Source organism: Muntiacus reevesi, chromosome 2, assembly GCF_963930625.1.
Source record: "Muntiacus reevesi chromosome 2, mMunRee1.1, whole genome shotgun sequence".
In the NCBI taxonomy this organism is placed as follows: Eukaryota; Metazoa; Chordata; class Mammalia; order Artiodactyla; family Cervidae; genus Muntiacus; species Muntiacus reevesi.
Window position 1 is genome coordinate 163,395,579 of NC_089250.1, and position 25,799 is coordinate 163,421,377.

Genomic DNA, 25,799 nt, shown 5'->3' on the forward strand with positions numbered 1-25,799 from the left:
TTTCCTTGTATTCTTTAATTCTTCTAACTGAAACTGTAAAGCATGAAATGTTTACAGGCCAGCAGTGGACTGTGGGGTCATAGGTTATGGTCAGTCAGACTGTTTCTCTGGTGTCCAGATACATTTGCTTTTGAATCTGGATTTATTTATGCAGAGAGGCCTAAACGATCCCAAAGCATCTCAAAGCCTTTCTTTGCCTGAAGCTAATTTTTTTTTTTCTAGAGATTTTCACCAAGTAGCCACTTAAAGCTTAAACTGGGAAATGGGCTTTTCAATAGGACATGGAGAGAAGTGCCCTTTCTAAGATGTATTGTTTTCTTTACATTATCCCAGAAAGAGCCCCAAGGCTGGCCCATCCACGTTACCTTTGGTTCCTGAGAAGGATGCTCCAGACATCACGGACAAGGTTATTTCAGATGATGCCAACAGTGCGGGAGGAGCAGAAAGGTCAGTGAAAAGGGATCAGCCTTTGGAGAACCCTGCCTTCCTTTGGGAGAGACATGCTGGATGTTTTGCAAAGGATAGCACTGCTAATGTATGCGTCTTAATCTAAGAAAGACGCACCTAGCCGTTCCGATTCTTTATACAGTGCCTAAGATAACTGTGATCTTCATTGCTTGTATAAAGGAGTTGTTTTCACATCTGAGCTTATCTTTATTTTTCTAAGAAAAATAATCTTTATTGAGACGTAATTCACATACCATCTCATTTGCTTATTTAAGGTATACAAGTCAGTGGCTTTTAATATAATCACAGAGTTGTGCAATTCTCAACTCTGTATTCAATTTTAGATCATTGTCATCCCCTCCAAGAAACCCCTCACCCCTTAGACAACACGCCCCATATCTCCCAACTCTCTGAGCCTGACACCTCCTAATCTAGTTCATTACCTTTTGAGGTAAACGGATTCAAGTCTGATTTAATCTTCAGCAGGAATGTCTAATCACCAACAGCAGTCATGCCCCCTAGAGATCTCGGGCGGAGGACAAATGACAGATGCAACAAGGAATCCCACACCTTCACACTTTGCAGTGTACCTGCCTGTTCTTTCCTCAGTGAAACGCCGCCCGTGGCTGGGCACGAGCTGCTGTGGGAAATGACATCCTTCAGGGGAGAGGGAGGTGCTTTGGGCACAGACACATTCTGAACAAGCTTTGACACATCCTTAGCTCTTTGGCTCCTCCAGAGCTGTGTGTGTGTGTGTGTGTGTGTGTGTGTATACGTGTGTGTCCACACACACGCAGGCACATACTCATGTGAGCAAGGCGGGGTTGGATTTTAAATTAGTACCTGTGGCTAGCCCAGAGTATCCTACCAAACAGCTGCAGGCATTTTGTAAATGATTTAATGCATATTTTGCACACGCCAAAAGAATGCATGATCACCTGTTTTTCGAGTTTGAGCACTTCCACCCAACTGCCTTGCCTTCCAAAAGAGGGCAACTCTCATAACTCTGGGCCAACAGCGTTGCAAGCCCTGTTGCCAAGACAGATGCAAGTTTAATCTGCACTGGACACTTGTCTCTGCTGCTGACTTAGCATAAAATTCCCCACAGACCTTGCTCATATGTATTTTTGACATTCCCAGTAAAAGTGTAGGAAAAGATGTCTAACATGAAAAATCCTCCCCTTCCTCTCCCCACAAATGCTATATATTAGCTCTTTCTTCAGTCCCCGGATGTTTTATCTACCTTCCTGGAGGACAAGAAGGTCTTAGGACCAGGCATATAGTAATTCAATAAATATTTCATGACTCGATATTTTAATCACTTTTAATTTAAAAATTATAATTTCTAAATTAACATTAGATATGTGTAAGATGTAAAAAAAAGTATAAGGAAAAGGAAAAAAATCCACAGCCCACCACCTAATGATTACAGGTATTTATGATGTTAGTGTGTGCACAAACACACATTATGTTAGGGTAGTTTCATCCACTGTTGTTTTTTCGCTTTTTTCTGTTTAAATTTTCAGAGTTCTTTTTTCCTGCTGCCATCAGAACTCTTTGCAGACATAAATCTTAGTGGCTCAGAGTGTATGACTTACCATAGTTTACAGAGCAGTAGATATTGACCTTAATATAATAGGTGTTCTGTGCACTTTGCTCTGGTTGAGGATTTGTTGAGTGATAGACTTTCAGATTCTCGACTTGTGGTGGTCATTTTGGCAGCCCTGGTCACATGTGTCCGGAGATGTGCTGTGAGGGTAAAACGCATCTCAGATGTTGAAGATTTAGTGTTGATAGCTTATGGTGAGCAATGTCGGATTTGTGATCTCCAAAGAAGATTTAGCTTTGGGACCAGGGACCAGGCTTGATCACTCAAGAGCTTTTGTGTAGCAGAGTTTTATTAAAGTCTAAAACGGGACAGAGAAAGTTTCTGACATAGACATCACGAGGGGGGTGAAGAGTGCCCCACTCGCTGGTCTTAATCAAGACCTTAAATGCTTTTACCAGACCCACTCTCTCAACATACCTTTCAAATTAACAAGATTAGAACTAACAATAGAAAGGTCTTACCATACCCATTCCCACAACCTACATCTTTTGTTTTATTGTGTAATCATTAGCTCTGGGCTGAAAGAAAATAACATCTTATGTGACTAAGGCTAAGGAATGTAGGAAAAAAAGTTTGTCCTTTTCTCCTCCTTCAGAGCCCTGGACCCCTTTCTCCTTCTCAGGGGCCCTGGACCCCTTCCTCCTCGAGGGCCCCTGACTCCTTATCAATCTATCTAAGGATTGACTCTCTCAGTGTGAAAAAAAGAATATAGGGAATTCTTTAAGTTCAGTGGTTAGGAGATCTTTGAGATCCCATAGACTGTAGTCTGCCAGGCTCCTCTGTCCATGGGATTTTTCAGTCAAGAATACTGGAGTGGGTTGTCATTTCCTCCTCCAGGGGAATCTTCCCAACCCATGGGCACTTCTATTTGGATCACTTGCTTTGCTCTGGTCCTTGAAGGAAATGAGGATGGAAGAGGGCTTACCTTTCCTGTGCTTTGGGTTCTTAGGAAAAAGGCCTGCTACTTTCCCCTTGGCTGAGGATTTCCAGAAAGAATTCCAGGTGGGGTGACCTCTGGCTCCCCTCCCTCGAGGGCAGTTACAGGGACAGCCACATCTGAGCAAATGGACCACAACAGAGTCTACTTTATACCTAAGTAACAATCAAGGGTCTCCAGAAGGTACAGACCAGCGCTGTCCAATTGAAATAGGACATAAGCTGCAAATATAACCTTAAATATTCTAGTAGCAGCATTCAAAACAAATAGAAATTATTAAGATTATTGAAATTTTTAATTAACATTAAATAAATTAAAATTATTAAAATTAATTTTAATAACACATTTTAAGTAACACAATATGTGGACTTCCCTGGTGGCTCAGTAAAGAACTTGCCTGCCAATTCAGGAGATGTGGGTTCGATCCCTGGGTTGGGAAGATCCCCTGAGGAAGGAAATGGCAACCCACTCCATGTTATTGCCCAGGAAACCCCGTGGACAGAGGAGCCTGGCAGGCTGCTGTCCGTGGGGTTGCAAAAGGGTCAGGCCTGTCTTACCAACTAAACAGCAGCAACAAAAGCCAATATCTGACAGATACTGTCACTTCAACATGCAATCGATATACAAATTATTAACTTGGTATTCTGCATTCTTGTTTTCATGTGCAGTCTCTGCATGCTGGGGTGTATTTTGTAACCACAGCTCATCTCTGTTTGGACTGGTCACACACCAAGCCCTCAACAGTTCCATTCGGCGGGTGGTTGCCGCCTGGGACACCCCAGCTCCTCCCAGAGCTCTCAGAGTCATCGAATGATCCATAAGGCCAAGCCTTCCCATGGGGCCCCCAAAGGCCCTCCTCTCTCAGCCCAGCAACTTCATTCCTACTTTAACCCCAGTGCTGGGAATGCTTCTTTGCCTTGGGGGGAAGCTCAGTAGCTCCGGTCCCTTTCACCCTGAGGGAGCCACGCTGTGGATCTGAGCAGGCCTCAGAGAAGGTTTGGCCAAAGTCGGGTGTGTGCGTCCTGGGAACGGCAGGTGCTGCACGCGAAGGTGGATTTGGCAGCGGTGTGGGGGAGGTTGTGTGGTCACACTGTGGCAGATGCTACCAGGAGCTGGGTGGTGGTGGAGTTTGGGTTCACACCCAGCTGTGCCTCTTACTGGTTCCATATTTAATTTCAGTTTGCCCATCTGTAGAATGGGGAGATCACAGCTGTAATTGCTTCCCTGAGTTTCAGTTAGGGCTAAGATAAGTGATCAAATGCAATCGTGGTACGTTCCGGCTCAGGCAGAGGTTAGGTTTCCTCTTTTCAATTCTGTGGGACGGGCTTTTATCCTACAGTGAACTGAGTGGCCAGTGTTCATCTTCCTGGGGTTGAGGTTCCAGCCTGGCCGTCTTTCTTTTCCAGAACTAACTTCTTTGTCTGTTAAAATGTCTTCATGGCAGAGGAGAGGGAATTTTTTCTTACCCTCTACTGCCCACAATGATCTGCTTCAAGTTTAAAAATTTTGAGATTGTGTTTTACTGTAAAACTTCATGTGTGTTTTTTTATTGTGTCTTGTATTGTATTGTATTTCAACATAAAAATAATGCTTTGAGTTGCCATGAGAAGTAAGTCAAAACCAGATTTTCTCCTCTCTTGGTTATCGGGTGACTCAGTTCTATTGAATCTACTGAAATTTGGAGATTCTTTTGACTTGGTTAGAGCTGATCCCACCAATCAGACTCAGTATCTAAGAAGTGTCTCTTTTCTGTCTTGGTGACAGGATCATTTGGTAACTCAATCTCATTTCCATGTAGATGCAGGGAGCACAGATATCTTGCTGCTTTATTTCCCACCTTTTGAAGTCAGATTGGGCCTGCTGGCGCATGTGTTGTGGGGACCCTGTGGCTTTGCTCACCTCCACCTAAGGGGTACATGTACATCCGACTCCGAGAAACTGGCGATGACAGACAGCTTGGCTGTGGATTTCTATATACATCGTGTGGTCCCTCCCTGTGGAAGATTCTGGAACCCATAGATTTTATTTTTAGAATGTTCTATAGAAGAGGCTTGAATGATTTTGACTTTGTATCCATCCAACTGTCTTCAGGGGATGGAAAGTCTATTGTTAGAATTTGCCACTTTGCTTTCACACCACTGATGATCAGATGTATAGTTCTGAATCCATTGTGGACATCACCAGGCTTGCTTTTGCTGAATATTTATTTCAAGGGGTCTCTCTTTTCTTCCTTTTGAGGATTTGGCTGGAAAGGTATCATTTTCAATTACTAGTGCATTTGAGAGAATTAAATCATTCCCAGATTCTTCAGGTCTTTGAGTCCACCTAGGCTCAGCCACAAGGGGCAGTTGGTTGAGGAGCTGAGGAAGGGGGGGACCGGAGAGGTCCAGCTGGCCTCTTGCCCTAGAGGCCCTGGCTGGACCTGAGGGCGGGGCTGGAGTGGGTTGCCACCCTCCCTCCTACTCTACTTCTTCCTTCTCTCTCCTCTTCTTTCTAAAATTAGCAGCTGTGACACCATGTTTTCAAGTTTAAGAATAAGGTTTTGAAGAGGACTATAGTCATATAAATTAAGGAAAAGAAAAGAAGCTAGCAAGTCTAGCAGATAAAGCCAGGACAACAGACCCATCCCGTCCCCACCCCCATCCTTCTGGGTTTGATTGTATATGACATTGCTTGGACTATTTTAGACTTTCTTTTGAGAAGTTTTGGGCTATTACAGGGCTATTATTACAGAGCTACAAGTCTGACACTTCATTCCCTTGGAGCAGTTTTCTTCCCAAATAGATGATAGAGTAAGACAGAGGGTTCATATCCCAGAAACCTTTCCCTGGCTGTGTGATGCCTGGAGAAGCTGCTTGACTTTTCAGTCCTCAGTTTCCGAATCTATAAAATGGGAAAAATAACACTTCCCATAGGGTCGGAATTAAGATTAAAATGGAATGTTTCCAAAGCGATCTAGTATAATGCCTGATATATGGTAAGTGTAAAATGCAAATGGTAACCATTATTCCCATTTTAAATGTTGTATTTATTCAAAAATACATCTCAAAAATTAAGCAAACAAAGAAAATGCCCGAGGTCTCCAAATGAAATGGGGACAGACCCTGCAGGGATGGGGGATGTGAGGCTGGGTGAGACTGTGTGGGCTTCTGCTTCTGTCTGTCTCTGTCATTTGGGGGCCCCACTAATGCTGCCTGGCTCACAGGGGCTTGCTAATGGTTCAAAGGGACCGCAGAACTAACGACTCTACAAATGATGTGGACTTATATTATGATCAACAGCTTCAATCATTGTGAACCATCGTATTATAAAAGTCAAAGGACTTTTTAAAATTCAGCCTTTATGTTCTGAAGGTTTTGTGTTCCATAATTAAAGCGATTTTTTTAGAGGTGAACCCGTCCTTTGGAAAAACGCCAAGTCGCTGTGGAAAGCTGGCTTAGGAGACACCTGCCCTGAAGGCGGCAGCCTCCTCGGAGGCCAGGGGCTGACTCTGCCTCCAGGTGCCTCTGATGGGACCCGATGCCTTGGCTTCCCGCCCGTCTGAGTTTCTGGGCCCCTCTGCCCTGAGGCCTGTGTTATGTGGATCTGAGTGGGGGAAGAGCCACTTGAGAATTCCGGGCCAGTTTCAGAGCAAGGTGGTGATTTTCCAAATGAATGTGTCCAGACTGACCCGTTTTTCTTCCTGGAACCTCTCATTACCGCCACTCTGTTAGACGGAGATTCAGGTTTGTTTCAGCAGCCGTGTTTGAGAAATGGATATTTTAGACTCTAGCTGGCTATCTGGAAGGAAATTTGGGTGCGTTCTTGTCGAGACTAGGAATAGGGAGGGGGCCAGGGGGCACCTAACAGGAGAACTGGGATCAGATTCTGACCTCCGGTGGCAGGCTACCCCCCTGGACAGCTGAGCTGACCCAAGGACCTGCCCTGGGGGAGGGGGCTGTTCTTCTCAGCAACTCCACCCTGAACCTGCTTCTAGGCTATAGAGAAAAGACTGTAGAATTGAGTTCTATGGTGTGAGACCAGCTTCTGCCTCAAGGTCTACAGATAAGTTCCTGCTCAAGTTCTAGTCCTGTGACTTTGGAGGCATCACCTTTGATGAACCTGTTTACTTACCTGTAAAGTGGGGGCATATAGAACCTAGGATTCAATGAGCCACTTTATTTAGAGTGCCCAACACAAAATAAGTACTACTCAGTGTAAATTCCTCCCTCTGAGCCAAAGTACGTCTACATCCAACATCTTACTTCATCCTCACCTTGAGCCTTAGTGGGTACCATTTGTGCCCTTCTGTAGAGGAGGAAGTGGATGCTGGGACAGGTGACATGGCTTCCCCAAGATCAGCGGGCTAATGAGAGTTGGAGTTGGGACCAGAACCTCTCTTCTGGAGAGTTCTTCAGACATCAAATCCATTTTTGAATCTCTGATCAGTAATATTAGCCAGAAGGAATCTTGGAGATGTTACTCTAAGACATGCTGTCCACTGGAACTTTCTATGATGATGCAAGTGTTCTGTGTCTCCAGTATCCAGTATGGCAGCCACTAGTCACATGCAGCTATTACACACCTGAAATGAGGCCACTTGAAAACCTCGGGTCAGTTTCAGGATGACGTGGTTTCAGGGTCATTGGAGGACCTGAAACTGTGGGTTTTATTTAACTTTGATTAATTTTTTATTGATTTCTTTTTGATGTGGACTATTTTTAAAATCTTTATTGAATTCGTCACGATATTTCTACTGTTTCATGTTTTGATTCTCACCCCTGCATTGGAAGGCGAAGTCGTAGCCACTGGACTGCCAGGGAGGTCCCAACTTGCATTAATTAGAACTGAAACTGACATAGCCATGCGGTACTCAGCGTGGCACAGCCCAACCTGAAGACGTAGCTTCATCTCGTGTACATAAGGGATGAATCATCCCCGCCAGCAGTGTGGATTCTGAGAGTTTCTGGGTGAAGCGCTTACAAGGCCAGACACCTGGCCGTGTCCAGTGAGCGCTGGATTCCTCCTCACCGCCCCCCCTGGCTCTGCAAGTGAGAAAGCCAGGTGGCTGTGTCTCCAGAGTGGAGACTGGGATGTATTCGTGGGACACGTGCCTGAGAACACGACTCAGCAGGAGGCGTCTCCCTGGCTCCTGAACCAAGGAGGTTCACCACTGGGCTGGCCAGAGGCCTCAGGTTGGCCGGTGCAACCTCACGTCCAGGCCTGGTAAGGGGGCTCAGATAATCCAATCAACTGGCTTCAGACACTTAATCTAGAACCCTCTGTGCCCACCCATCCCCACTGGCTGCACCTAGAGGGATGTCCCTCTGGGCTGGAAGGGAGCTGACATGGGTCCACAGCAGAGAACCGATTGCCAGTTGCCATCTGTCCCTATCTTGTCCCAGCGTGGAAAAGAGGCTTCCTGTGGGGTGTGCAGGGCCAGTGGCCCCAACTAACTGCATCTCAGCCTCCCTTTCTTCTCAGGCCGGTTAAGTCATCCAGCATTAAATATTTTAGCAGCTTGCGGACTCCAAGGTGCGCAAGTGTATCTCTGTTTCCAGGGAAGGCACTGGAACAGGTCTGATTACTGAGACTTGTAATGCCTTTTCCTTTTGTAAGGCGGTCAGAGGGTGTTTGGGAAGCAAACCCTCAGGGGAAGGGGAACGTCTGTGCCCTGGAGTGGGCGGGCTGGGCAAGAGAGGACCGCAGTGCGCTGGGGACGCGGTCAGCGCTGAGTCCTCGGGCCTGGGACATCCGTAGGTGGAGGGAAGCCCGGCCCCTGAGTGGTGAGTGTGGAGGGTGAAGGAGGAGGGACTAGAAGTGAGGCTGAGGGAGGGAAGCCTTAGGTCCTGGAGTTGAAATGCCTCCCCCATCTTGGGCCGTGTTGGGCGATTAGGTCACTGCGCCAGCCTCAGCTACTGCTTGGGTCAGCGGGTCACTGATGTCTCTCGGGGCTTAAAGGAAGGTTAAACGGGTTTAGAGGATGCAAGACACAGAGTAGCCTTCACAAGCCAGCCCTCCGTGGCCAGGAGGTGTGACTGCAGAGCCGTAGAAAAGGTCCCTGGGCCGCGGGGGCCTCGGCAGGCAGATCCACCTCCACAGCCGGCCCGGTGCTCCAGCAGACGTGCACCAGGCTGCGTGCTTGGAAGGGAAGCCTGAACCTCCCGTGACAGGGAGGAGCTGGGACACGGGACAGTCCACCCTTGGAGAGAGGGCTGGGGCGACTTGGTAGGTGGGCAGTCGGTGGGCAGACACACTGCCGGGGAGTGATGTGCGTGCTTTGTTGACTCCCAGCCCGGTGCTCAGCAGCCTCTGTCCCGAGGGGTCGGGTGGCTTACCAGCTGCTGTCTGCTTACGGCTGCCTCCGTGCCTTCCCCAACAGACGCCCCTTCCTTCTCCTCCCGGGGCCTCGGTGTCCTCTGACACTGGATCAGGAGGTGGGTGTCATGAGCCTGAATTCTCCATCTCAGAATGCTTGCTCAAACACGTGGTGATGGTCATCTCAGTAAAGAGTGGGTCTCAGCCTCTGGCTGAGAGAAGTCCCGATCTTGTTTCTTTGGGAAGGTTAGACTTGCAGACGCGGCTCGTGGTTACCCAGCACCCGATACCCTGCCCGGCGCACAGTGGGCGCTCCGTAAGCCCTTGCTGAATAATTCATCCCACCTCGCTCTCAGTTGGAGGTTTTCTGTCCTGGAAAACCAGGTCAGATGAGACTCTGGAGGCAGACGGCTGGGTCTAACTTCTGGTGCTGCCATTAGACTCTTCAGTTCCTCTTAAGTACCTTAGCTACTCTAAGCCTCAGTTTCCTTATCTGTAAAATGTGTATATTATTAAGTGCCACCACAGAGAGATATTAGGGAGATTACATAAAAAATGATGTGTGTCAAAATCTTAGTAGAGTTCCTGCTTGGCATGCAGTAGGCACTTAAATATCAGGGGTAATTTTTATTACTCTCATTATTACTATGATAAGGGGCTTCCTTGGTGACTCAGATGGTAGAGAATCTGCCGGCAATGCGGGAGACCCAGGTTCTGTTCCTGGGTCGGGAACATCCCCTGGAGGAAGGCATGGCAACCCACTCCAATACTCTTGCCTGGAGACTCCCATGGACAGAGGAGCCTGGTGAGCTACAGTCTGTGGGGTCACAAAGAGTCCGACAGGACTGAGCGACTGCTAACACTTTCACTCACTTTGAATGATAATAACGCTATTATTATTCAGGCAGGTTCCTGGTAAACATTCGTGCTTTGACACAGGGACTAGTTGAAATTTGCTGAAGTTCATTTCCATCTGCCCTGGATCCTTCAGAAGGTGTCATCACCTTCTAAAGCTACCTCCCACCCCACGGCCTGTAGCCTCCTCATTGGGGTGGCCCACAGTGTCTCAATGTTGTATTTGATGCAATGCAAGCCTTCAGGCACTCATGGGGAAAGGTTCTCTGCCTTGAGAAAACTAGGGCTTTGGGGTTAACCTCTTGCCAAGGTTGGCTGCAAAGAGGCTGAAACCTAACATTTGTGGCAGGGAGGGAGTGTCTGTGTGGGGGAGCCCAGCCAGGGCTGCGCTAGAGGAACGCAAGCTCAGGGTGCATCTTATGGGGCAAGTTGCCCGGCTGTCTGGCACGACGTTTGGAGCGGCTGGCCCACCCCAAACCTCCCAGAGGAAGGGGCAGGGGGAAAGCTGTCTGGCCCTGCCTGCCTGCCAGATGCTGCAGCACAGTAGCTGGTTAAGGAGACCCCCTCCTGGCAGGCGACCAAGCAGCTGGTATTTAAATGGGCACAGCCGGAGTTGTCAGAAAGTGAGAATTTTGGACGAGGACAAGCCAAGCTTGGGCTTGAGGTCTCAGTTTAGGCCAGACTGCCTTTCAGGGGGCCACCTATGAAGGGTGTCTGGGGCAGACAGTCCCTTAAGGCCCTTAGCAGGATGCTCACCCTTCGAGATGGGTGCCACCCACGCCTGGCTCAGGCGTTCATAGTCATTTACATCTGCATTTACATAGTCATTTACATACTTACATCCATGAAACATCTGGACCAGAAGGATCTTCGGACTCCTCATTCTACAGATGAGAAACTTGAGACCTCGAGAGGATGGTTGACTTCCTTATGGCCTGCACAAACTTGTCGGGGAACCACGGACTCATACTGGAAGCAATTCTTCTGGCCTCGAGACCAGCGCTCTTTCCAACAAACCCACTGGCACTCTAGTGAGCAGACATCCCCTTTCCTCTACACAACATGCACCCCAGGTGGGTGCATGAACTGGTGTTAGAGAAGGTTTTCTGGGGGTGGTGGCAGCATTCTAAAGTAATCTTGTCCTCTAGTTGTATCTGAGAAAGCTACATATGCAGTCTTTTTAAAATAATTTTGCATGTTTATTTATTTTTGGCTGTTCTGGGTCTTTCTGGGCTGTGTGGACTTTCTCTAGTTGCGGCACGCGACTCTTTGTTATGATGCTTGGGCTTCTCACTGTGGGGCTTCTCTTTTGCAGAGTATGGGCTCTGCAGGCGCCTGAGCTTCTGTACTTGTGACACATGGACTCACCTTCTCCGTGGCATGTGGGATCTTCCCGGACCAGGGAACGAACCTGTGTCCCTTGCAGGCAGGGTAATATGTTACCACTGAGCCACCAAGGAAGCCGCTGCATGTGCAGGCTAGCTCCAGCTGTTTTGCAGAATGAGTTAAACTACAGCCTCTGTGCTCTGCTGGGCCTGGCTTTCCTTTGCTTGTGGCCAGTAGCATTTGCTGTTGGATTGCAGGGAAAACCACTGTGAGAAGCTGGTTGGACAAGGGCTCACAGATTCTCTAATTTGCTATGATTTGGGGAGTGTGCAGATGCTGGTGGGGAGGGAAGTCTCTGATTAGACTTAACTCAGGAGAGAGTTCTGCTGAAACTTGAGATCTCTCCTTCTGTCCCAGCGTGTCCGTGAGCAGTTTACTGAGGAAACTCTCAGAGGAGACCGCAGTCTGTGTCAGGTTTCTTCACAAACTGTTGAGCCATGAATCCTTGGGAGATAAAACACTCTTAATGATCACTGCAGGGTCTAGTTTTGTTTTTGCATGAAGATGGGAAGTTTATATTAGAAGCCACCAGACTCCCTGTTGAGTTGCTGTTTATACCTCTTCTTTGGTTCATCTTTGATCTTCAGTGGAGAGAAACTGTTCTGCAGAAACGGTCCTGCATGGGGGTGGTGCGGGGGAGGACATTTTTGCTTTTCAGAAACTGGCTTTGCATTTTGTGTTCCGCAGCTATAACTGCCCCAAATGGGAAAGTGATACCCCTTCCTACTTCTTCCTGGCAGTCCTGAAAAGCCACTGGCTCTACAAGGCTCACGAAGGGCATTTTATATTTTCTCTTCTAAATCCCTTTTCTCTTGGTATAAGAATTGGAGGAATGTGTAAATGCAGAGGCAAGTCCAGACTTAAAAAGAAATCATTTATTTGGCTTCTCTGGATCTTAGTGTAGCACGTGGGATCTTTCACTGAGGCACACGGACTCTAGTTGTGGTGCGTGGGCTTAGTTGCTCATGGCATGTGGGGTCTTAGTTCCCTGACCAGAGGTCAAACCCACGTCTCCTGCATTGCAAGGCAGAGTCTTGGCCACCAGGGGAAGGCAGACATTAAAGGCATTAGAGGCAGGAACTCCAGTGTGGCTGAGAGATGTTGGCCAGACTCATCGCTGGGTGAGGCCTCTGCTTGTTTTGCCCCTCCCCCTATGTCTCCGCCCTCTGGGGAACCTCTTTCTTTCTCCTGAGACCATAAACGATCAGGCAAATGTAGTGCCTACGAAGCCTTCTCATCCTCCAACTCCCCAGGAGTACCCCTAACTCCTGCCCTGCCCAAGCATCAAGAGTTCTTTTTGTAGCCTGACCACAGTTTTAAGACAAAGCAATTGGTCAATTATACAATTATAATTGGTATAGGATTTCATCTTCTGCAGAAGAGATTAGATATTTTGAACTGGACAGGTACAGGTTCAAATTGGTCACTTATTCACTCTAGGACTTCGATCAGGTTACTTACTCTCTTGAGGCCTCAGTTTCCTCATCTGTACAATGGGTATAAAATCAGTACCACCCTCCAGAGGATCGTGTGATGGTGTATGGGAAGTGCTCGCTCGGGGCTGGCACAGGCCAGCGCCCAAAGCAGGTCTGTCCCCATTTGAGGATGAGGTCTTTGAGGACAGGGTCCTAGTTTTTAGTGCAATAGACTGCACATAGTAGACCTTCAACAGATGTTTGTAGATTGGTTGTTGTGTCTTGTCCAGCAGATAGAGGGTGTGTCTCTTTGATGCTTCCCTCAAAAGAGAAATCCAGGTCTACTGGCCAGGTTAGTTCAGTAACACAAGAACAAAATGATTGTAGTTGTAAATCATACATTCATTCATTTTTTTCATTTGCTCAAACTGAGAGCCTCCTCCATGAAGGTCAAGGCTAGGTGCTCTAGGCAGAGTTTCTGATCTTCAGCACTGTTACCCATCACTTCAGTGGGGTAACTGATGGGGAGAGTTGTCCTGCACATAGTAGACTGTCTGCCAGCACAGGATGCCAGTCACATCCTCCAAGCCATGACAATCAAAAATGCCCTCAGACACTCCACGTCCCCGGTGGGCAAAGCTGCCCTTGGAGAGACACTGCTTGGGGCTGTGCTGTCCAAGGTGTGGTTCCTCAGGCCAACAGCCTGGGCGTCACCTGGGAGCCTGTTCAGCTGTGCTTGTTTCATCAAATACTCTCTTTTCAACCAGTGCCCTGATGTGGCAGAGATGTCCGATTCTGACTTCTCGGGAAGATTGCCTTTCTGCCCAGCAAGGTGGTATAGCAGGCAGGGCTTGCTTTATATTTAGTCAGACTTATTTACAAGTAGGACTAGGTCAATCTGTATGCAGGTCAGGAAGCAACAGTCAGAACTGGACATGGAGCAACAAACTGGTTCCAAATAGGGAAAGGAGCATATGTATATTGTCATCCTGCTTATTTAACTTATATGCAGAGTATATAATGAGAAACACTGGACTGGATGAAGCACAAGCTGGAATCAAGATTGCCAGGAGACATATCAATAACCTCAGATATGCAGATGACACCACCCTTATGGCCAAAAGTGAAGAACTAAAGAGCCTCTTGAAAGTGAAAGAGGAGAGTGGAAAAAGTTGGCTTAAAATTCAACATTCAGAAAACTAAAATCATGGCATCTGGTCCCATCACTTCATGGGAAATAGATGGGGAAAGAGTGAGAGACTTTATTTTGGGGGCTCCAAAATCATTGCAGATGGTGATTGCAGCCATGAAATTAAAAGACACCTACTCCTTGGAAGAAAAGTTATGACCAACCTAGACAGCTTATTAAAAAGCAGAGATATTACTTTGCCCACAAAGATCCTTCTAGTCACAGCTATGATTTTTCCAGTAGTCATGTGTGGATGTGAGAGTTGGACTATGAAGAAAGCTGAGCGCTGAAAAATTGACGCTTTTGAACTGTGGTGTTGGAGAAGACTCTTGAGAGTGCCTTGGACTGCAAGGAGATCCAACCAGTCCATCCTAAAGGAGATCAGTCCTGGGTGTTCATTGGAAGGACTGATGCTGAAGCTGAAACTCCAATCCTTTGGCCACCTGATTCGAAGAACTGACTCATTGGAAAAGACCCTGATGCTGGGAAAGATTGAAGGTGGGAGGACAAGGGGACGACAGAGGATGAGATGGTTGGATGGCATCACCGACTCAGTGGACATAAGTTTGAGTAAACTCTGGAAGTTGGTGATGGATAGGGAGGCCTGGGGTGCTGTAGTCCATGGGGTCTCGAAGAGTCAGACACGACTGAGTGACTGAACTGACTGACTGACTGAAGTGAAAGTGAAAGTGAAGTTGCTCAGTTGTGTACGACTCTTTGCGACCCCATGGACTGTAGCCTATCAGGCTCCTCCATCCATGGGGTTTTCCAGACAAGAGTACTGGAGTGGGGTGCCATTTCCTTCTCCATGACTGACTGAGGTCAAGTTCAAATACAGGTGCAGCTGAGTACATGTTGAAGTGATTCAGGCGCTTGTGGGCGCTTGTAATACAGTGGGCTTCATGTGCACTCAAGGAAAATTCCAAGGCCATGTCTAGAAATCCTAGATGAGGCTCAGAAGTCACATGGAACTGCCCCCACACATTTTCTGCATAGATTTCAGGTGTAGACTGACATTTCATCTTAGCATGGGTGGAGGCAATGGCTGAATTTTTGAAGGCTGAATCTAGTGTTTCACTTTGCCCTTACCACTACATTTTTGCTGGACTGCAATTCAGAACTCCCTGCCTGGACAGCCATTCATAGAATGCGAGGATGTAGCTCAGAAGCCCAAAGCAGGGATTCCTTCTAAAAAAATTTTTTTCCCAAAAGTGGATCCTATATTATAGTGTGAGAGCTGAACTCTCATGCTCGAGCCAGGCACTGGTCCTGTGTTCCTCATGGCATATTCCTTTGCTGACATGTTTGGAGTATATAATAATAACCTGAAGCTGGCCGTTTGTCACTGTGGATGCGTTAGGGAGTTTGGGTTCGTAGACACACAGCCTCTGCGTGAACCTGGCTTTGCTTGGGGTGACCCTGGGTAAGAGACGTCATCACTCCAAGTCTGTTTCTTCCTTTGTCTGCACAGGGTAATAGCAGTGCCCCCCACATAGGCTCCTGCGAGAATGAGGTCGGAGGAGAGATGGAAGCCCCTTAGCAGAGTGCTGGCTGGGTAGCAGATGCTCACAGATGTCAGCTAATATTAGGGTGGTCATCTCAAAAAGCTTTATTTAATTGCCTGTTTGGTTTTCATCATCTGATAATTCAGTGGGGACAGCATTGTGCATGCTGTCTTGTGGGTGGTGTTTTGTCACCCCTCAAAGCTGGCAGATGACAGGATAATCTCCTAGGTGAAAATGCCCTTTCGCTTTGGGGTTCTGGTAGTTGGATGAAGCCTTGAGACGTTGTCACGCTGGAGGAGAAGGGCCTCAGGGAACAGGGAAGTCCAGGCAGTAGGGAGGGCTGGGGGAGGCTGGCCCCAGAAGAGGGGGCTCCTGCCGGCCAAAAGGAAGGACGGTGGGTGACAAACACCGGGCTGAGGGTCAGCACAGCTGCCGGAGGGCGTGGGAAGCCTTGCTGTTCTGCCCTTGAGCTGACAGTCTGGTCCAAGAGACGGCGTTAAAGGATTACAACAGCGCACGGCCCTAATTGTCTTTGCCTCTCCTTTGGTAATTAATGTAGGTGGCCATTAGTATTTATCTAGGACGTATTCTCCACAAGGGCAGATATCTTTTCTCTTCTGTTCACTCCTATCTCCCTGCTCCCAGAAGGTGCCCACTGAGAAATATTTGTTGAATGACTTAATCACATGCCTCCTTATCACAGCCAGTTACTGGTTATATACAAGGGGAGATTTCATTCCCACTACCCAGAACATTCTATTTCTCTTCTCCAAGTCCATTTCTCTCTTTTTTGGCTCAGTCTTTCATCAGTGTGTGTCACCCCTGTACCACTTTGAAGACTTTTTACCATATCTGTATATCACTTGTATTATTATCTACTTACTATTTTTCTTTACATTGATTCATTTTTTTTATTTCAACATATTACATTAGTTTTGTTTTAGGTAATGTCAGTGAAGTTACAGGTTTGGTGCACTAATAACTTTTTCCTAACACGCTTTAAATGTATAACTATTAAAAATATTCTCATTTAAGAAACTTTACTATGGCAACACCTCCTTACCCTATAAAAACTCAAGTATTCCCTCTTCTGGAAAATCTTCCTATACCTCTTCCAAGGCGGATTTAAATATTGTTTTTATGTTTCTGTCACGTGGTGACCTTTCCATCAACCATCTATAGAACTGGGCAAGGGACCATGAGGCTTCTGACTTGGTGCAGGGCCAGGAATGTAGTCGGTCTTCAGTACCTGATTTTGAAAGACTGAATGAAACCCCTCGAGTCTAGGAGAGTTTGTGCTGTCTGGCCACGGATGGGTGCCCTGAGTGGATGCCCTAGGATTCTCTGAAGACAATTTGCTGTAGCCAGTCTTCCATGTGGGTGTCATCAACACGTCAGATATATGAACTTCCATTTAGACTCACACCCCCAGCAGGGAGCTAGTGTGTGTTCTTTGCAGAGGGAGAGTTTGGCCTCTGCCCTTCAGCATCACATATTCCCCATCAGTTAACCGGCCAGCCTTGCATGCTTTCAGTCTCTGCCTTTGTTTCCCAGGTTTCTTCACGTATGAAATCGTGCCATGGGCAGACTAGGGAGGTGCGGCTGGCTCAGTGGGGCAGACACAAGTGAAACAGAATGAATAGAATCGGAGCGGATGCAGGTTCCTTTCAGTCTCCTGACTAACTTACACACACACTGCACTCTCGGTTCTTCTTAATCTGAACACTGACTGCACCTGGAGTCTGCTAGTGTTCTTGATCCCATACTCTCGCTGCTTGCCCCTCCAACATGAGCCTGTCTGGACAGGCAAGGTCCTGTCTTATAAAGTTTTACAACCCCCATGCACACTTGGGACAGTGCTCAGTGAAATTTGATTAGCTCATGGTATAATTTACGTATCAGGCCAACTTGGGCATAGTTTTCTAGCTCGGCTTCCCATTTTTCACTTGCCTTGTCACTTCTCAGCTAAAGCAAAATATTGTTGCCACAACAGAGTGTAAAAGAAGCTGCAAACACAGAACAGGGCATTGCTTGGTGGCTAGGGCTTGGGGTGTTTCTTAGGCGCTGATTCTCCTTTTGTTTTCTAGAGGACTCTATTGGCAGAGGATCTTTGATTTGCTTTGTGGTTTTACAGTCTTTTCTGTAACTGAGTGCTTCTCAGTGTCACAGTTGACAGCCTTCTCAGCATGCTTTTGGCTGCAAGTACCAGATAACCCAATACAAGAAAAAATTTTCGTTGTCATTCACTGCGACCCCATCGACTGCATGCAGCTCACCAGGCTTCCTTGTCCTTCACTATCTCCCGGAGTTTGCTCAAACTCATGTCCATTGAGTCAATGATGCTATCCAACCATCTCATCCTCTATCATCCCCTTCTCCTCCTGCCTTCAGTCTTTCCCAGCATCAAGGTCTTTACCAATGAGTTGGCTCTTCACATCAGATGGCCAAAGTACTGGAGCTTCAGCTTTAGCATCAGTCCTTCCAGTGAATATTCAGGGTTGATTTCCTTTAGGATTTACTGGTTCCATCTCCTTGTTTTCCAAGGACTCTCTAGAGTAGCTCTTTTTATCTTCCTCTCCCTGAATTCAGTGTGTTGGTTAAAGTCCTTTTCATTGTTTCAAACTGGCTGCAGCAGCTCTAAGTAGCAGGTCCCACATGACAGTGTTGAGTGGCAGGAACATATCTGAAGAACATAAAATTCACAGTCTTGTATCTCCTCTAAAGAGTGAGAAAAATGTCTCCAGAAGCACAGCGGGCTTTCCTTTCTGTTTCACTGGCCCAAGGATATGTCACATGACCATATCTAAGCTAATTATTTGAACATTAGTAAGTATGTAAACAGGAGAGGGAACATACGTTTTGGAGGAAACAAATGACTTCTGCCACAAAAGTTCAGATTCAGAGTTTCTCCCAGTGTGCTTTGGAAAGCATCTCCACCAGAATCATCTAGAATATGCTTGCTAAAATGCACATTCTTGAGCCCTTCCTGACCGTTTTAGTCAGAAGCTCTGGCAATATTTCAACAATAATCCTGGGAGTCTTAGATGCAGTAGGCTTCAGATTCATGGTCTGGTGTTTGTGGTTGTCACTTATCAATATTTACAGGGTGTAGATGATCCTTCAGCAGTGTTGAACCTCTTGACAGGAGGAGGAGAAGACAAATTCAGCCTTCAAAAATTCCCTTCCCAGCCCTAGCCCTTTGGAAATTCAAACAGAAATATTAACTGGTACAATGATGATATCTAGGATTTGCTTTAAAATAATCTGAATAGCAGGGGAGAAGAGAGTATGTGAATACAACAGAGTTGGCCGTGATCTGATAATATTGAAACTTTGATAGAGTTCATTATGTTGTTCTCTTTACTTAAGTTTAAAAAAAAAAAATCTCCCAGACTTCCCTGGTGGTCCAGTGGTTAAGAATCTGCCTGCCAATGCAAGGGACACTGGTTCAATCCCTGCTCTGAGAAGATTCCACATGCCTCGGGGCAACTGAGCCCGTGTTCCACAAGTGCTGAGCCCCTGCCCCAGAGCCTGTGCTCCACAACGGGAGAGGCGTCCCTGCTCACGGCAGCTAGAGAAACCCCACATACTGCAACAAAGACCTAGCACAGCCAGCTGTATCTCAAATTCAACTAACCCTCACCGCCCAATGTGTTCAGTCGTGTCCACCTCTTTGCGACGCCATGGACTGTAGCCTGCCAGGCTCCTCTGTCCATGGGGATTCTCCAGGCAAGAATACTGGAGTGGGTTGTCATTTCCTTCTCCAGGGGATTTTCCTGACCCAGGGATCGAACCCATGTCTCTTTCGTATCCTCATTGATAGGCATATTCTTTACCACTCACTGAGCCACCTGGGAAGGAAGCTCTATACCTAATTGGAATGCTCAAGCTTAGGAGGTGGTGAGTGGAGCACCTTTTTTACATAAGTGGGTATGACCTGGGATCAGGGTACAGCACACAGAAGACTGGGCATTCCAATTCTTGTGTCACCAATAGTTGATGGTATACATTCTAACAAATAGCCTATTTGAGTGTCAGTTATTACAGTGAAATAGGCACTTTAATAGTAAACCATGGAGTCCATGATAAGCATATGAAGAAGGAATCTATTTAAATTTGCATCAGAAATGTGACTCTTAGAAGCATGTGTGTGTTAGTCGTTTAGTCGTGTCCGACTCTTTGAGACCCCATGGACTGTAGCCCACCAGGCTCCTCCGTCCATGGGATTCTCCAGGCAAGAATACTGGAGTGGGTTGCCATTTCCTTCTCCAGGAGATCTTCCCGACCCAGGGATTGAACCCAGGTGTCCTGCATTGCAGGTGGATTCTTTACCGTTTGAAAAGTGTATTTCTTTCTTTCTTTCTTTTTTAGCCTTGTGGGCATCTGGGATCTTAGTTCCCCAACCAGGGCCTGAGCCTGAACCCTCTGCATTGGAAGGCAGAGTTTTAACCACTGGACCACCAGGGAAGTCCCAAGCATGTATTTCTTTATCCTGCTGAGAATTCTTGTTTGGGCCATCAAGTCTTGGGCATCTGTTTCTTTAAGAGGAAGAAATGAAGCCTGGAGTCATTTGTGAGTCTCTCGCCCTTTGGTCCCAGAGGATATAAAACACAGCAATGCTTTGAAGCCTGGTGTCCACCTATAGCCACAGGCTCTTCCCCATGGGGGCCTAGATGCAGAAATTTCCAGAGAAAAGGTGCTTCCTTTTAGTGGTGTGGGCAGGTAAGCGCCACTCTGGGTGAGAGGACTATGTCAGCCAAGGTGCTGATCTGGGGCCCTCTGAGGAAACAGCAAAATCCACAAATGGCAACTCCTTTCCTGACAATAAGGCCCAGGAACGAGGGGTTGGATTTAGCCTCTGCCCAGTTCAGTTGGTAAAGAATTCACCTGCAATGCAGGAGACTTAAGGTTCGATCCCTGGATGGGGAAGATCCCCTGGAGGTGGAAATGGCAACCCACTCCAGTATTCTTGTCTGGAGAATCCCATAGACAGAGGAGCCTGGCCGGCTACTGTCCATGGGGTTGCAAAGAGCCAGACACGACTTAACAACTAAACCAGTTTAGAGGGTCCCTCAGCCCAGGAGAAGGCATGTTAATAGATTTTGCAAACTGTAGAGTGCGGTGTGCTCCAAGGATCGGTGGTTAAGCAGCGTTAGGACTCCGCAGGTGAAGAAATAAGGGCCAGAATTTGGCTCCAGGAACAAGTGAGGCCCCATAACACCGCCAGCTTCTTTCTGAGGCCCCAGAGGGCAGCGGGCCGGCATCTCCCCTTCTCGCGTCCGCCCCCACGAGCGTGACTGGACCTCCGAGTTGGGGCACCGGCCTGAACTTGGCCTTTTCGGTGGGTTCACACGCCGGTGCCTTCCCCGAGGTGCCCTGCGTAGTGGAAAGCGCCGTGGAAAAACTTAGGAACTGTGACAAGTTGTCATGACTCAGACTTCTGGAGGAAGTTGGCAGTGCCGTTCGGGAGCCACGGCCGGGCGGCGCGTCCGTCCCACTGGCCCTCTGTCCCCTGCGCGCTGTGCGGCCGCGGGGCGAGTGGGCGCGCCGCCACGTGGGCCCCTCGGTGGCCTGGGCGCGCCGCGGCCGGCCCCGCGCATTCCTGGCCCGGGAGGAGAACGCGGCGGGCGCCCTGCGCAAGCAGCTGGCTGCGCGCTGGCCGGCCCGGAGCGCCGAGAGCTGGGGGAGGAGCCTGGCCCGGCCGCCGCCGCTCTCCTCACTCCTTGGCCTTTTGTGCCGCCACTTTGCCCGAGCCCTTCAGGGAGCCGCGCCTCCCCGCGCCGTTGCCCCGGGAAAGTTTGCCTTCCCGGGCCGAGCCGGGCGGTGGAGATTCCGCGCGCCGCGCCGCCGCCGCTGCCCCGGGCTTCGGAAACCTCAGCCTCTCGGGGGGGCGGTTCTGGGGTACTTGCGTCCCCCCGAAGGAAGGCGGCTCCCTGGCGGGCCATCTGCAATCGCCCCCAACTGGTAAGTGCGCCGCGGTCAAGGGCGGGCGGGAGGGCGAGCGCCCGGGGTCGGGGAGGAGACCCGCTTTCCCCGGACCTTGGCCGCCAGACAAAGGCGTGCTAGAAGTAACCAAAGCTCATGTCATCGCTCCCCACCGGGGGCTCTTTAAGGGGAGGAAAGGGACTGGACACACATGTGTCCCCTTGCCGGCGGAGTCTGTATGTGTGTCTGCCGGCAGACGCCCTCGGCGTTGGCCCAGGAGGCTCGTGCCGTCGAGTGAGGCGGCGCCGGAGGTCGGGGTGCGAGCCGGCGGCTGCGATCCCGCGCACGGTGGAGGGAATCGGTGCCCGCGGCCCGGGGCCCCATCCGTGGTCGGGGTTCCAGCCTGACCCCGGCTCCGCGCCATCGCCGCCGGGCTCCCGGCGAGCTGGTGTGGTCCCACCCAGTAGCGCGGGGGGCTCCCCTGGTGGGCCACCGCGGCGCATGGATGAGCCATAAAACTCCGCACTGGATTGCCTCCGAGTTTGGGGCTTTTAAATTCTCAAACAGTTACGTCAGTCGGGCGAGGGCACTTCGGGGCTCCGGGGCACCACGTGACCCGCCCCCCCTTTCACCACCGCCCCCCGCCCCTTGGCGTCCTTGGCTCTCGCGGCCTCGGGGCCGGGTCTTCCCTGGCCTTCAGGGGCGTCCTGGAAAGGCAACTTCAAAAGTAGTGATTCACAGCGGGGGTTCCTGCGGCAAGCTGTTGTTCCATGGTGCTCCCTTAATGGTTGTTGTCCTCCGCGGTGCCTGTCTTTTCTGACAACAGCATCATCGCCGTGATATTATTGTTGTTGTTATCTTTTGCCTCCGTCAAGTGCTCGGACAGGAAAATGTGAGAGTGGGTTGAGCTGCAGTTGAAATAGACACTGTGAGACAAATGTCCCCAAGGTGGCCTGGGGGGATGGAAATAGAAGCCAAGCCTGGGAAGGGTGGCCAGGGGTCTTGGTTGATGCCCGAGTGTGTGTGTGTGTGTCGGGGGCGGGGGGGAGGGGGGCGCACGTCTTCATATGTGGGCATGCATGTGTACGCATGACTGTCCCAAGTCATTTCTATCACAGTACATGGGAAAGCAAGGGTCCTAGTGAATTTCCTTTCTGTTTTATGCCAGAGGAAGGTACAGCTCTGTTATTCGGTGGAGAACTTTTTCTTTCTCTAGGATTCCCTGTGGGGGCCACATCTCAGAAGCTGTTTTCACTGTATTTGGAAATGACTTTGTCAGGGTTCTTGTCCCAAGGCTGGGTGTCATCTGGGGGTTCCATCCATCCAGATTCACTTGTGTATTTCAGAGGTAGTCTTCACTAGTGTTTTCAGGGGGCCCGTTTGGACAGTTGATGAAATGCAGAGGAAGGATTTGGTTGGGAACTGTGGAGAGAGTGATCTCTTAGGCTGTTCGGTTTCCCTGTTGTCATGTGGAGCTGGGAGCTCCTGCAGAGAATGGGGCCAGTTGTGCTGGGCAGGTGAGAAGGGACTGAATTCCCACGGGGCTTCTCACAGGCAGTGTCTGGGGCTGGGCATTCTCCTCCTCCGAGCGTCAGAGCAGTAAATAGGTCAGGGACCCGCCTCCTTGTGCAGACACCACAGCCAGCTCTCAGCTGCCCAGAGCCTCCTCTTTGGCTCTTGCGTTGTTACTGGTTTCTCATCAGAAGTTAACTTCCTGAGTCTCAGATAGGCCGGGCAACATGGAGTGTGATATACAGAGGCATTACTGCTTATGGAAACCCCTGTAGCCAAGGTGCCTCTCTTGGCTCCCCCTGGGAGAGCTAGACAGAATTGGTCTCTGGTCCCTCCATCCATCCCTTTTGTTCTCCATCCCTTTTGTCTAAGTTTGGCCACTTAGAATATTTTAGCTGGAAGGAAACTTGAAGGTCAAGGTTTTATCTTATAGATACGAAAAGGGAGACTCAGAGAAGTCTTGGGTCTTGGCTACGGTCACACGTGAAGGTGGGACTCAAACCCTAGACCACAGAATGCTGGCCTGGCAGCTGAATCCTGCAGCCTCTTTGGTTTCATCCCACTTTGTACCATGGTTATTTACATTTGTCATTGCTATGGAGACAGACAGTGTTTGCCAGATGCTTGTCTAGTTTGTGGTACCACTCCACAAGAGTGAGGAGGGGCCTGGGGGGTGAATGATGGTTGAAGTAAGTAAGCCTGTCCCTACTTGCTAGGAGGGGTGTGTGTGTGTATGAGTGTGATATACCTGAGCATACACACATTGGCCAAAAGGGTGTGTGTGTGTGTGTGTGTGTGTGTGTGTGAGATATACCTGAGCATACACACATTGGCCAAACTTTATGCTGAGGACATACATTGGCCCAAAGGGCGTGTGTGTGTCTGTGTGTGTGTGTGTGTGAGAGAGAGAGAGAGATACATGAGCATACACACATTGGCCAAACTTTATGGTGAGGATAGTGTCCCAGAAAGGGATGTCTGGATATGCATGAGGATGTTTTTGTTGCCTCAGTGACTAGAGTGGGCCTGATCTGGTAAGAGGAAGCGATGCTGTGTATGGGACAGTCCTGTCCAACTGAGAACCGCCTCGCCCCAAATGCTGATAGCACCCCCTGTAAAGGACACCGCAAGGGCTTGAGGAGTAGGGAGAGACCAGTTCTAACTGGGAAGATGAGAGATGCTGATCTGTGGGCTTGCTGGACCCCAGGCTTCAGGAGTGGGTGAGGCTGGGAGAGACTGAGGGTGGAGTCAAGAGCACGTGTGTGTGTGTTTCCTGTGTGTGTGGGACTCAGTTCCACAGCCAAAAGCAGATAGTTCTTGAATTAACTGTGGTTTGAGTCTAGCAGGCTCTGGCTCCTTTTGCACATTCAGGAGAAGGTTTAGGAAGCTGGTGGTGGTGTCACTGACTAGTCCCAGTGGAGGAGAAAATCTAGAGAGAAGGGCTGGGTGCCCTGGTCTCTCTCGCTGTGACCTGTGGTCAAGGCACATGAAATCCATCCTGGTGGCTGCGTTTTGCCCTCCCTGCCCCCACTGAGGTCACAGTCCTTTGTTTATAGCCTCAATAATCATTTCTACAGCAACTCATCCCGATGACAAAACAGCCCATGAATTATGAAATCATTCGAGAGGAAAGAGGGCATGAAAAAGAAGAGCTAGAGAAACAAGTTTGTGGGGAAGTGCCTCTAAAAATAGAGTAGAGGGCAGGCGAAATTCTCCAGGGACCTCGGAGCAATGATCTGTGATGGGGGTTTCATTTCAGATCTGTTGGGTATCCGTGGCACCCTCCTTCCCTTCTTATCTGGTCCTTTCTGGTGTGTAGTTTCAGTCTGTCATTTACCAAGTGTAGTCAGTGCTACCAGTTAAAAGAAAGCAAAGTTCCCAAGACTTTTCTTCCCTGCATTGGAGAAAGGCAGGATAGAGCCAGCTCCAAATTTAGGCAGAGATTCTCCATGAGAATTCCTGCCCCACTCTCACCAGCTGTGTGACCTTGAACAAGTCATGAAGAGTCTCTCTGAATCATGATTTCCACCTTTTAAAGGCTGGGGATACTTACCCTGCCCGCCTGGCTCACAGATCTCTGGGGGCAAGAAAAGTCATGTGCATGAAAAGACTTGGCGCACTATGAAGTGCTGTCAAATGGAAAGTCATGCAAGTATTTTTCACCTTGTTAGGATTGAAAGGGATTTAATTAGAAGAGCTAGTTTTCCTAAGCCCTTCTGAAACTTATTTTTGTTGCTCATTGTTTTTAATTGGAAAGGAGGTGCTTCCCATGTGGCGCTAGTGGTAAAGAATCCTCCTGCCAGTGCAGCAGATGCAAGAGACATGGGTTCGATCCCTGGGTTGGGAAGATCCCCTGGAGGAGGAAGTGGCAACCTGCTCCAGTACTCTTGCCTGAAAAATTCCATGGAAGGAGGAGCCTGGCAGGCTACAGTCCATGGGGTTGCAAAGAGTCGGACACGACTGAGCACACGTTATTTTTAACTGGGAACGAGGAAGTGTGCTCTTCCATGCAGATCTCTTTTATTTGGAAGCTGGTTATGTAGGTTTTCTTTCTTTCCATCCTCCCGCGTTTTGTCACCCTCCATTTTAATTGCTTGTTTATACGTTCCCCCAAAAAACAAGTAAAAATAAAAGAATAGGAAATGCATGTTGGCTCTGCTTACAGAGAACAAGTCTGGGGGACATAAAGGAAAGAGAAAGCAGTTGCTTTACTGGCTCATAT

The 25,799-nt window shown here is 48.7% G+C and overlaps 1 protein-coding gene across 7 annotated transcripts in view; it reads left to right on the forward strand.

Annotated features, from left to right (window-relative positions):
* TACC2 (transforming acidic coiled-coil containing protein 2) overlaps positions 1-25,799 on the forward strand; it is a 227,463-nt gene that overhangs the window by 74,357 nt on the left and 127,307 nt on the right. For all 7 annotated transcript variants that reach the window (XM_065923466.1, XM_065923461.1, XM_065923460.1 and 4 more), the window contains exon 6: positions 334-447. In XM_065923466.1, coding sequence (XP_065779538.1) covers positions 334-447 — 114 coding nt within the window. The remainder of the gene's footprint in view (positions 1-333; positions 448-25,799) is intronic.